The 13,111-nt window shown below is 34.9% G+C and overlaps 1 protein-coding gene across 6 annotated transcripts in view; it reads left to right on the forward strand.

The window, feature by feature from the left end:
• The window catches only part of usp13 (ubiquitin specific peptidase 13), a 59,440-nt gene that overhangs the window by 38,973 nt on the left and 7,356 nt on the right, over nucleotides 1–13,111 (forward strand). For all 6 annotated transcript variants that reach the window (XM_023266334.3, XM_023266330.3, XM_023266331.3 and 3 more), the window contains exons 16-19: nucleotides 1,426–1,449; nucleotides 1,760–1,903; nucleotides 8,681–8,850; nucleotides 12,558–12,747. In XM_023266334.3, the coding sequence (XP_023122102.1) occupies nucleotides 1,426–1,449; nucleotides 1,760–1,903; nucleotides 8,681–8,850; nucleotides 12,558–12,747 (528 nt within the window). The remainder of the gene's footprint in view (nucleotides 1–1,425; nucleotides 1,450–1,759; nucleotides 1,904–8,680; nucleotides 8,851–12,557; nucleotides 12,748–13,111) is intronic.

Genomic DNA, 13,111 nt, shown 5'->3' on the forward strand with positions numbered 1-13,111 from the left:
ACCAACAGGATTTCTTTGTCCAGAAAACCACCGTCGGGAAGCCGCTGCGTGTTTGATATTAGCAGGACTCTGTGAAGTTGTGATTGCAGTGTTTGGAAGCAGCAGGAGTCGATCAATCTCCTCGCTGCAGGGGTCCTGAGGCCTCGCCGGCAGCGTTTTCTGCCTAGAAGAGGGTCGGTATATTTTTGGAGTAAAGTGTTTCAGGTGAACGCCACATAAAGGCAGAATCCTGGTGTGGAATGCTGCTGCAGACTGTTGTTTCATGTAGTTCCTGTATCTTAACCTCCTGGTTCTGTTTATTTCTTTACTATTTTGCCCTAAACAGTAAAGATGCAAGTGTCAGGTTATCTAAAATGGAAATATTAGCTGGATTAGCAACTTAGCATCGTCTGCAGGGACCCAGATATGTTTGACATATCGTATATTACATTTATTGAGCATTTTATATTTTTCTTTATGTGCATTTTTACTTACTGCATATTTTTTGCTTATTCATCTGTATTTATGGTGGTGGTAACTTTACTCTTTCTGCTGTAACAACCGATTTCCCTGATTTTCTATTCTGTATCCAGGCATCCTTTGTTAGCAGTCTTAACAGAACCTAAAATCCCAATCAAAGATACTAATTATTAATTGAATAATTAATAATATTATATATATCCTTCATGAGACTCTGCATGTCCCCCCATTTAACACTGAACCAATAGTACTATAATATACTATAATAATAATTCAGGTTGTTTTAATTGAGCGCTACAAAGAAAATAAAAGTTTGTTACAGTAAAAAGCAGCACTGTTACTGCAAATGATTCAAGAGAAAAATGCAGGTAGAAAACTGTTGATGCTATAAGCTAATATGTACTAATGCATTAAACTTTATTTATTCAAATGTCAAGAAGTGCATTTAGGTCTGACTCTGCTCCATGATGAAGGAAACATGGAAATCTGTTAAATTTGGGGGCAAATGAAAGTAAAATTAATGTAATTTTTGCAATAAATGACAACAGATTGATCAATTTTCTAATTTAATCTATTAAGCTGCGGTACCAGCAGAGTAAAACAGATTTTACCTCATGTCAGAACCAAATGTAAAAGCAGATTTATGTGCAGTATCAGTTACCGGAGTGATCTAGCTCTACAGCATCAGTTACCATGGAAATGTAGCTGTACAGCATCAGTTACCATGGAGATGCAGCTTTGCAGTATCAGTTACCATGGTGATCTAGCTCTATAGTATGAGTTACCATGGGGATTCAGCTGAGCAGCATCAGTTTCCATGGTGATCTAGCACTTTAAATTATCTTTGTGACACTGAAAACTCAGACTTTATGCTCTACATACCTCTTTAACACATGAATTTCTCTTCATAGTAATAAACGTATTCAAAAACAAATCACCTCACACAAGTTTCTCCTCCTCTTTCAGATAACTCCATGAGCTCCATAGACTGTGAGTATTTCATTCCTCTTCTTTTTACTCTGTGATGAGCTGTAATGTGTAAAAAAGTATGTTGGTTGTGATAAATGCTACTCAGACCGTGTTTACCTGAGCAGGTGCTGCAGCTGCTCCAAACAAACTTTACTTTTCCCTGCAGCTCTGCGTTGATGAATCATCCCTCATGGAAGCCGGCATCCCTGGAGCTGCTTCTCTGTTTAATGAGTCCCACTGAGGGACTGTGTTTAAACTGAAGGGTCACTGCTGGCGTCCACTCAGCAGACTGTGTGTTTTAGTTATTGATGTCGGTTTGTTGCGTCCTCAGCGCCAGAAATAGACGAGGCGGCCGTGATGCAGCTGGCGGAGATGGGATTCCCTCTGGAGGCCTGCAGGAAGGCGGTTTACTACACGGGCAACATGGGCCCCGAGATGGCCTTCAACTGGATCATAGCACACATGGAGGAGCCCGGTAAGGCTCAATGTACAACTTAAACACCAATTTTACAGCAAAGTTGCAGCTTTAGTGCAGGAGTGTCAAATCATCTTAGTTCAGGTTCCACATTCAGCCCAATTTGATCTCCAGTGACCAGTAAAATCACAGCATGAAAACCTATAGATGACCACACCTTCAAATGTTTCCTTTGTTTTAGTGCAAAAAAAGTACATTCAAAAATGTACACATTTAAGGAATTATCTTTTTACAAACATTATGAACAAACTGAAATTTATTAAGAAAAATAAATTCAATTTAAACAACTTTATGCCTCAGTTTATCATTTCCACGTTACAACTTCCAGATCACAGAGTGTCTACAAAGGAACACAACATTTAGTCACATCTGGAACTGAGTGATATAGTATTTTACTTTATGATCAAAACGACAAAAGTTAAACAAAAAAAGCCAAAAAAACCAACAAAACAAGACAAAATATTAATGAGACACAAAATAACAAAAAATGAGAAATGACACAAAACAAAACAAAAAAGAGACAAAAAAGTTAAAAGTAACAAAAAAATGGACAAATGACAAAAACAAGACAAAAAAATTACACAAACGAGACCAAAAATGACAAAAGCGAGAAACAAAACAACAAAAAAGTAGACAAACAACACAAGCAAGACAAAAAAGGGGAAAAAAAGGTAAAACAAAATGGCAAAAACATGCAAAAAACCCCAACAAAAATCAAGAAAAAAACAACAAAAACAAGACAAAATATTACAAGAATAAGACACAAAATGACAAAAGAACAATGAACAATCTAGTATTTTACTTTATGATCAAAACAACTTGTCTTGGTCGAGAAATTAATTTAAATTTATAATTTTATTAATTTACTATCTGCAGTTAATGTCTTCTCTGGAATTTTTACACTTTGAGGGTCGGATTGGACCCTTTGGAGGGCCGCTTTTGGCCCACGGGCCGCATGTTTGACACCAGTGCTTTAGTGGACACATACAGATTTCAGAATAATCATTTTCTGCCTTTTTAAAAAAAAATAAAAAGTTCAACTTAAGATGGCAAACTTAACTGAACAAGCCATAAAATAAAAAAGAGCTTATAATAAAAGAAATGTTCAATTTAATTCAGTTGCATTTATATAGTTCCATTTCACAACATATGTCATTTTAGAGCACTTCACATAGTAAGGTAAAGATGTAATGAATTTCAAACAAAAAACAGAGAAACTCAACAATCTAAAATTTCTCTTTTTTGGATTCTCTAAGAGCAAGCAGTTGCTGACACTAGGAGGGAACCAACAAAAAGAAAAAAAAATTCTGAACCAGGCTCAGGGATGATGTGTTGAATGTTAAAATCATACATTTATGAAGGCAAGATATATATACAACTGTACAGATACACATTTTAAAATTCCACAATCAGATAAAGCAGCTTTAACTGATCAAAAAAAAAATACGACAAAACAAATACACACAAAAAAACGTCATTTCTCTAATATTGTACAGTATATGTAAGCAGATGTTATGGTCTTTTTTAATAATTCTGTTTTTGCTTTTGAACTTGCTGAATGCAATATAGAAAGAGAAAATGACTGCATAAATTACAATGTAGTTTATTTACAGATTGTGGAGAAAAAAATGGGCTATTGTATTATTAAATATACACTACTGTTCAAATGTTTGGGGTCACTTTGAAATGTCCTTATTTTTGAAAGAAAAGCATTTTTTTCAATGAAGATAAAATTAAATGAATGATCAATCCAGTCTAGACATTGTTAATGTGGTAAATGACTATTCTAGCTGGAAACGGCTGATTTTTAATAGAATATCTCCATAGGGGTACAGAGGAACATTTCCAGCAACCTTTGACTGATGTAGAGCAAAGTTAACTAATTTAGAGCAACTTTAACTAATATAGAGCAACTTTAGCTCATTTTTGAGCAACTTTAAATTGTAGAGAGCAACTTTAAATCATAGAGAGCAACTTTAACTATTATAGAGCAACTTTAACTCATTTTTTATCAACTTTAACTAATATAGAGCAACTTTAACTCATTTTTTATCAACTTTAGCTAATATAGAGCAACTTTAATTCATGTACACAACCATTCGAAAGTTTGGAGTCACTTAGAAACATGAATAAAAGTGTGAGTTTTCATGGAAAACATGAAATTGTCTGGGTGACCCCAAACTTTCAAACGGTAGTGTACACAAAGGGTCTGAAGATCAAAAATAGTCGTGACCCAACCATCAGGAGCAGGAATGAGGAGGTCGGGGGTGTTAAGTGGATGTGGAGGGTAAAAGCGGTAACTGAAACCAGGAGACACCAAAAATACCAGCGACAAATTCAATCAGAGCAGCTGCAGAAGAAAAGCGGCAAAGTTCAGCTCAGCGGTTAAGAACTGTTTTAGCTGCTCACATATGAAGAAGTTTGCTGCACATTTTTAGTCCACAAACAAACTTTTCTGCTGACAGAAAACATTAGATGACTCAGACATCACATCTCGTGTCGTTGTGTTAAATCCTCGTCGGTCTTTGTGTGCTTCAGGTGTTTATCGGTGCAGGATCATCTCCGTTAGCTTTGCCGGAGCTGACTCTCATGGAGACGCTCCCCCGAGGCATCGACTCGTGTCACTTTTATTTACCCGGTTGGCTGTAAAAGGCCTCTGCAGCGGAGGGAAATTAGAGCAGCCTCTTAGTCTTTAAATGGGACTAATGCATCTGCAGAATGGGCTCGGCAGTAAATCGGTCTGATGCGGGGAGCTGCACAAACTTTACTCCTTCTTAGTTTCCCCATTAGCCTCGCTTCAGCTTGTTTTTGTGCGTTCACAGAATTATTTCAGCTGCAGAATTAAAGCCAAGAAACGTCACTTTTCCAACCTGCCGTCACAGAAACGTCATTTTCAAAAGTTTACGAGGCTGAACCTGCTTCGTTTTATGTCAGACGTTGAATAAAAACAACCATTTTTACAGTGATTTCACAAACATCTGCCACTCGGTGCCTTTTTCTGTCCCCCTGAAAGACGAGAAGGACGAGGAGGCCGAGATGATGGAGATAAGCGGAGCGTTTTCATTTACGGCGAGGACGGTAATGAAGGCTCCGTTTATGGCCGACTGTAGAGTAATTACAGCGTCCTTGTTCCCGGATTGAGGGTCACTTTACTCTCATTTGAATGTGTTCAAAGTTGCACAAAGAGGCGCGGCTCGCTCAGAAATGAGGAAGACTACATCTCGTTCTTTGGAGAGACTTTATGAGGAGGCTGTAACCTTTTCTGAGCAGCGTTAAAATGTAGAAAATGAAAGGAGCCTCTTGTGCGAGTTCTTCACCTTCACAGATCGTCCACAGTCAGAAACACTCAGTTATATACATTATAAGAACCAAAAACAGTGAAGAAAGTAGACGAATTTTACTTATTTAAACTGTAAGGGAGTAAAGATGCACAATGTTGGATTTTTGCAGATTTTTTCCAACTTTTCTTGGCTGATTGTCAGTGCTGATACGTGCACATGGTTTTTCAATCTAAACTGCAGTTTTTACATCTGATATTAAACCTCTTCTTCTCGTGGTGACTCACTGGTGCAAACATGCTTTCAAATGCAAACATTCACTCTGCAAAATAAGAAAACTACCTCAACTTACAAGTAAATTATGCCATTTTTTATTGTTTTTCAAGCAAACTTTTAGCCGGAGTTGCGATTTCTACCTGTCAGTGTTTAACTTGGGCCAATACCAATGTTTTTAAAAAGTCTTTAACCAGTAATTACAATTAATTAAAGCATTTTTAAAATGTAGAAAATGCTTTTCGAATTGGAGAAATTATTGGAAAGTCAAAGACAGTAAAGAAAATAGATGACTTTTACTTATTCAGACTTCCTAGAGGAAGTAAAAAGTGGACAAATTTGTGATTTTTGCTGATATTTTCCAACTTATTTTGAATTATTGATGCTCGTATTGATATGTTAACATATTTTTTCAGTCTAATTGCAGAAAACATTCAATCTCCCCTGCAGCATAACTAACATATTATTAAATCAACTCTTCATATTGAGGCGCAGACATAAAAAACAGAGTCAGAAAACTACTTCAACTCACATATAAAATGTGCCATTTTTTATTCTATGCACTTTTTTTGAAGCAAAACTCTAAACTTATAGCCTGAGTTGCGTTATGTGCTGGTAATGTTCAATTTGTGCCATGATCATTAATTAATTTTAAATCTTTTATCAGCTTTAAATAGTCATAAAACATAATTTAATCATTTTTTGGTGTTAAATGAACAGGATGCTCTGTGAATTGGTGAAACCTCCTTGGAAATTTGACATAATATTGGATTTTTGTTGGTATTATCCGACTTATTCTGGTTTATTGTCGATGCCTACTACTACTTCAGCTTGCAAACCTGTAAACCTTTAGCCTGACAGGAGTTCATGTTCAAGACTTTATGGTTCGATACCAGTAATAAAGCTGATATCTGCTCTGGAATGTGTTTATGGGTCAAGCATCTAAACACATCAACATGTGTTCTGTTCAGACTCACACCAGCCGTCTGGACTCTGACATGAACATTTCACATTTCACAGGATGCATTTAGATCCACACACTATTTAAAGTCCAGAATGAGAATCTGTAGGGTCCCACGTGTTCGTACGAAGGTGGTTTGGCATTTCTGTTTATGTCTGAGCTTTAAATTATTAACCGGGTCAGGAAGTTAAAGAACAGTTCAGTCTTTTTCCTAATCAAACTGCTGTGGTCATATTAAATCTGTCGTCAAATAGAGACAGAAACTGACAAGTTTCAATCTTAAAATGTGTAAATTATGATCCCTGAGACAAATATATGCAATAATCAGGGTACAATTACTTTGTTAACTTAATGATAATTTATTTTAAACTTGATTTGGAATCATCAAATGGAGAGAACGCTGTTCTAGCTTCATATCATGAAGTGGATCATTTTAAGTGATTTTTTAGTTATTGTGAAACACTAAAAAATAAATCACACTGTAAAAAATAAAGTAAGACAATATAGAATAGAATAGAATAGAATAGAATAGAATAGAATAGAATAGAATAGAATAGAATGTGCTTTATTGTCATTACACAGTGTACAACAAGGTTATAACATAAGATAAACACAGTTTACTTAGTCTCAAAGCTAATTCTTTTGCCAGATACTGATCCAAAAACAAAATACACAGTGCAGAGTAGAAAAGCAATAATATATACTAAGTACTAGACATTACTGAATATAGAAGTAAGGAAGCTAAAATAAGGTGAGAACAAAAAAGAAGTAAGTTCTAAGTAATACTGGCAATGATTCTGAGGAAGTAAAATAATAATAATAATAATAATAATATTTAGCATTGATATTTATTTTTATTTAATAATAATAATGGTTATTATTAAATTATTTTTATTAATAATAATAATTTATTATTATTATTATTATTATTATTATTATTTTACTATCTCAAAATCATTGCCAATATTACTTAGAACTTACCTATTTATTTCTTGTGTAATAATAACAATAATGTACGATACCTTCCTGTAAAATTATTATTATTATTATTATCGTTATCTGCTTCTTTTAGCTTTGTAGTTTCTCACTGAAATTCCGGAGTCAAACCATGACCCTAGGGAGATTTCAGGGCTCAAGAAATGGACAGCGTTTTTCTAATTATATGGGCATTTCCAAGTAGAACAATCTTCTGGAGTTCTGCAGTAGTTGGTTTTCCTGGTATTTCCAGGAGTCGCTTCTCCAGTCCTTTCTTGATAAGGCCCAATGCTCCAATTGCGACTGGTATTGTTGTCACCTTCATTCATTTATTATTATTATTATTATTATTATTATTATTATTATTATTATTATTATTATTATTATTATTATTATTATTATTTTACTATCTCAAAATCATTGCCAATATTACTTAGAACTTACCTATTTATTTCTTGTGTAATAATAACAATAATGTACGATACCTTCCTGTAAAATTATAATAATAATAATAATAATAATAATAATAATAATAATAATAATAATTATTATTATTATTATTATTATTATTATTATTATTATTATTATTATTATTATTATTATTATTATTATTATTATTATTATTATTATTTTACTATCTCAAAATCATTGCCAATATTACTTAGAATTTACCTATTTATTTCTTGTGTAATAATAACAATAATGTACGATACCTTCCTGTAAAATTATTATTATTATTATTATTATTATTATTATTATTATTATTATTAATAATATCATTATTATTCATTATTATTCATATATTTATTTATTTATATAGACAAGTTTATTATATTATTATAAATTCTTCTTCTTTGTATTCTTTTCAATATTATTAATAAAAATACCTTCATTTTTATAGTATAGTATAGTATAGCATAGTATACTATAGCATAGTATAGTATAGTATAATAAAACTGAGTTTAAAGTACTTTACAAACAAGGTAAAAAATTCTAAATAAATAGAAACAGCAAAGTGTGGTCAGTCTAAACAGAAAACGAAACCAGTGATACAAAAGTGAACAAACAGAGTTAAACATGGTGAAAGATTTTCAAAATAAATCGCTACAACAACATCAGATAATATAATAAAAGCACCAAAAATGCCGTATCCAAGTAAGTAATAAGAACAAGTAGAATAAAAGAAGTGATGTCACACATGATAATGAAATAGTACACATTAAACTGAACTATTGCTGCTGAAAAATGAAGCATTTCCAGTTAGAGTGATTATTTTTTGTGTCTCTCCAGACTTTGCGGAGCCTCTCCTGCTGCCCTCCATGATGGATCCCGGCCCGTCCACCAGCGACAGCCCCGTCGGCGCCGCCCCGCTGGGCAGCTCGCCCCCCGAGGAGAGCATCGCCATCCTCACTTCAATGGGCTTCCCTCGCAACCACAGCATCCAGGCGCTCAAAGCCACGGTCAGTCTGCTGCCCACCGGCTCCACAATAAGTCCAGAACAACCTCTTAGAGCCACACGATTAGCTGCTGGTGCTCATGATTCAAGTTAGTCTCAAGTCTTTAGCATTTCCTGTCAAAAACAAACACTTGTGTTCTCAAATTTAAACTTGAACAGTTATTTGTCAGGCAAATAAAGTGGAACAACTAAATAGTCCATATTCACAGATATTAACCAGAAATTATTAGTGATTTTGCATCTTTTTGTAATAATTTTGCATCTTCTTGTGGTGATTTAGTGTCTTTTTGTGGTAATTTTGCATCTTTTTGTGGTAATTTTGCATCTTTTTGTGGTGATTTCGTGTCTTTTTCTGGTAGTTTTGAGTCTTTTTGGGGTGATTTTGAATAATTTTGTAGTAATTTTGGGTCTTGTTGTGATTTTGTCTTTTTGTGGTAATTTTGCTTCTTGTTGTGGTGATTTAGTGTCTTTTTATGGTGATTTTGAGTCTTTTTGTGGTAATCTTGCGTCTTTTTGTGGTGAGTTAGTGTCTTATTGTGGTAATTTTGTGTATTTTTGTAGTAATTTTGCATCTTTTTGTGGTGATTTAGTATCTTTTTCTGGTAATTTTGTGTCTTTTTGGTAATTTTGCATCTTTTTGTGGTGATTTAGTATCTTTTTCTGGTAATTTTGTGTCTTTTTGGTAATTTTGCATCTTTTTGTGGTGATTTTGCATCTTTTTGTGGTGATTTTGTGTCTTTTTGTGGTAATTTTGCATGTTTTGTGGTGATTTAGTGTCTTTTTTTGGTAGTTTTGAGTTTTTTTGTGAGATGTGCCTAAATTTTTACACTTTTGCAGTGATAACGCTGATTTATTTTGAACGAACGGTTCAGCCGGCGTGGGCAGCGACGGTCGCCACTGATAAAGTCAGCTGTAGGCGGCTCATTCCTAAGTCTGTCGGTCACAGAAGCAGCTGATAGTTTCATAGGGGGGATAAAAAAAATAGAGAAAATCAGATTTATGCGAGAGAAAATGTGAGGACAAAGAACCACCCACACAGTTTGGTAAGAATCTCTGAGGAGCGAAGGGCAAAAACACCGACTGGAAACACAAATGCAGTCAGACAAGAAGAAGAAATTCCAACAATTAGTGAATTATTGATTCATTAGGAGCAGAAAATGTAGAAATAACAGAAAAAATACACCTTTTGAAGCCCAAAAAACGTAAAGGAAACTGGAAAACTGAAATAAAAACCCATTTTCAGTCTGTTAAAGTAATTTAAACACCAGTTATGCACTAATTAACCAAAACATAAATAAATCGGCTTATTAAATGGCCCAAATAACCAACAGACGAATTTATTTATATTTTCCTAAATGCTAAAAATTCTGTCCATGCATCATGATAATCTAACTACTAGTTTAACCTGCTGCAGTCTAAGGATTATTAATAAGTATTACTAACTAGTGAAGTTATTGGTGCTGTTTTTTGTAAATGCATTCAACTTTTATTTATTCTCATATGGATCCTGCTGCTGCAGATATTTAATAAACTCAAAGGAAATAATCCTAAAAAGTCGGAAGCAACAAACTAAACTTCGGCACCTGTTAATGTTTTCTAAAAACGTAAAAATAAACCCAGATTTCACCAATTATTGGTGAGCCTCATTAATTTAGGCTGTTAGTGTTAATGTTTTTATTGCTGGAAAGTAGAATTTTTATGTGTGTTTTAGTCTGTAACCTAATAGATGTGAATCTGTCGAGTAAAATGAATGAGAAAGCCAATTTTTACTCAAACACTGTACTTAAATGTCAGGAAAACTGAATGTAAAATTCTACAATTCCAGTAAAAATGGACCAAGTTTTACCTTCTGAGGAAGCTAATGTGAAAAGCTACAGAAAAGCCACTAAATGGCTTCTGTAGTGTTGTATTATTGTCGACTGCTGTGCACTATGGGATGTTTTTGGACCAATTTTGGTGCTGAAATCTGGACTTCACACAGCTTAAAGTTCTTTTTCTTGTGCATAATTACTCCACCAAGGAGGCGGAGCCTCGGCAGAGTTATTTGACGATCGGCGTTGGTTTGTCTGTCTGTCCGTCTGTCTGTTCCCAACATTACTCAAAAACGGATGAACGGATTTGGTTGAAATTTTTAGGGAAGGTCAGAAATGAAACAAGGTGATTATGTTTTGGCCATGATGCAGCTTATAGTCTGGATTCACTGATTTGTTAATGATTTCTGTATCATTGTGAGATAGCGGCACGGCGTCACTGTAACCATGACAACAAGTGAACACTACGTCAGCTGCCTGCTCATGATCACATGATTGTGATCCTACTACAAATCCACCGCTGTGGACTTATTGGAAATGATACAAGGAACAATTAATTAAACTGTGGGGGTGTTTCTGAGTCCCATCAATTCCCACCACCTGCTACATATTTAGGTCTTGTGATTCAGTATCCGTACGTAACGTACACATGCGTAACACACGCCTGTGCTCGGCGCAAGGTTTTTGTCGGTACATCTATATTAAATGGAAACATTCTATGTTGCCATGATTTCTGATCATCAATAACTAATAAACAAGTGCTGCATTTCTAAATAAAGTGCTGCATTTCTGACAATGCCATATCAGGGAATGAACAGCCTTGGAGGAGTACTGCGCTCTCTGAGTCTAGTTTCTAGTTTTATCTATTTGTGCCGTGTTGAAGTGAAATTTTACAATGTGGTAAGATGCAACTTTTGCAGAAAATTGAGTAGGATTCACGTTTAGTTTAATAAACAGAAAAAGATGCAGGTTTGAAAATAGCTTTAAGGTTCATGAGGAAGCAGAGATTTACCTTGAAGTGAGGGCAAAGGAGGGCAAAGATGTAAACCAACCTTGGTTGACCTACATGTTCACTTTCCAAACTGCAAACTGAACAGATCCAACATGTGATTAAAGATGTCGCTTCTAGATGCTGTTTACAAATAAATCAGTTCAGATTTAAGAGCAGCAACACATCTGGTGATTTTATCATCACATCTCAACACAAAAAGCACAAAACTATCAATCCTATTTTTATATCACATTTACTTTTAATTCATATTTACATTTAATGTGTCATATTTCGATAACAATCAGCTTCTTAGTAACAGAGAATCACACAGAAACAGGTGCTTCTTGTTTATGAGCTGCTGCTAACCACAAGTCAGAAAACAAAAACACATATTTTCCCTCCTGAGGGGACGGAGGTGTGAAACGGAGACAGCCGCTTTATTATTAGCACCAAATTAGTCCGAGGAGCTTCGTTTGAACCTTCGAGACCCGACTGAGGGAGAATTAGTCACCAGATCAAACCTCGGACCGACGACGTCAAGGAAAAACATCCAACAAACATCCTCAGAGGGGCAGCAGACGGGACGCCTTCAAAATAAAAGACTGCTCATTTCAACACAAGCAAGAGAGAAAATCTGATGAGATATGAACGTTTGTTTTTATCTACATCTATGATAAATCAGTCACACTTTATTTATAGAGCAATTTTCATACAAAAAATGCAACACTACAGGCTTTACAGATATAAAAGAAATAAAAATGCAATAAAACAGTAAAAACAACCTTTAACAGAAGATTGAGCACCTTGAATAAATGTGGTTAGTGTCCAGGAGTCTTTCATAACTATCGTAGGATCTCAAAGGCTTTTTGCTGCAGAAGTCGGTGAGTTTCAATTTTTTTTTTTTTTCAGAACAACAACCTGGAGCGAGCCCTGGACTGGATCTTCACCCACCCGGAGGAGGAGGAGAGCGACGCCGTTTCAGACATGGCCGACACGGAGCCCAACGACAACGCCTTCTCCAACGCTAACTCTCACAGCGACTCCACGCTGTCTCCGGACCGAGACACGACGGGCCCCCGGGTCAAGGACGGACCAGGAAGTAAGTGGACCTGAAACGCAAAAATATGTCAGAAACAAAATGATGTTGTTAAAACAGTTAATGAACATCTCACTTCCAAAAAATTTGAATTTTCTGGCTATTTTTTGATGGGTCAGGCTTTACATGGTTAAAAATGATCCAAAAAAAACAGAAATTGTCCATAAAAAGACTTGAAAAGTGTCCAAAAACCTGTCAAAATGATTCCATATCTGTCTTAAATTAGTTAGAAATTAGTCAGAATGATGGAAAAACTTCTTATAAATGAAGAATAAATGAATGAAATGAATATAAATATAAATGAAAATAGAAGTGTTTAATTCAACTTTATAACCAACTTTGAGCATCAGTATTATGGGATGTATCA

This window comes from Amphiprion ocellaris, chromosome 2 (assembly GCF_022539595.1).
Source record: "Amphiprion ocellaris isolate individual 3 ecotype Okinawa chromosome 2, ASM2253959v1, whole genome shotgun sequence".
Classification (NCBI taxonomy): domain Eukaryota; kingdom Metazoa; phylum Chordata; class Actinopteri; family Pomacentridae; genus Amphiprion; species Amphiprion ocellaris.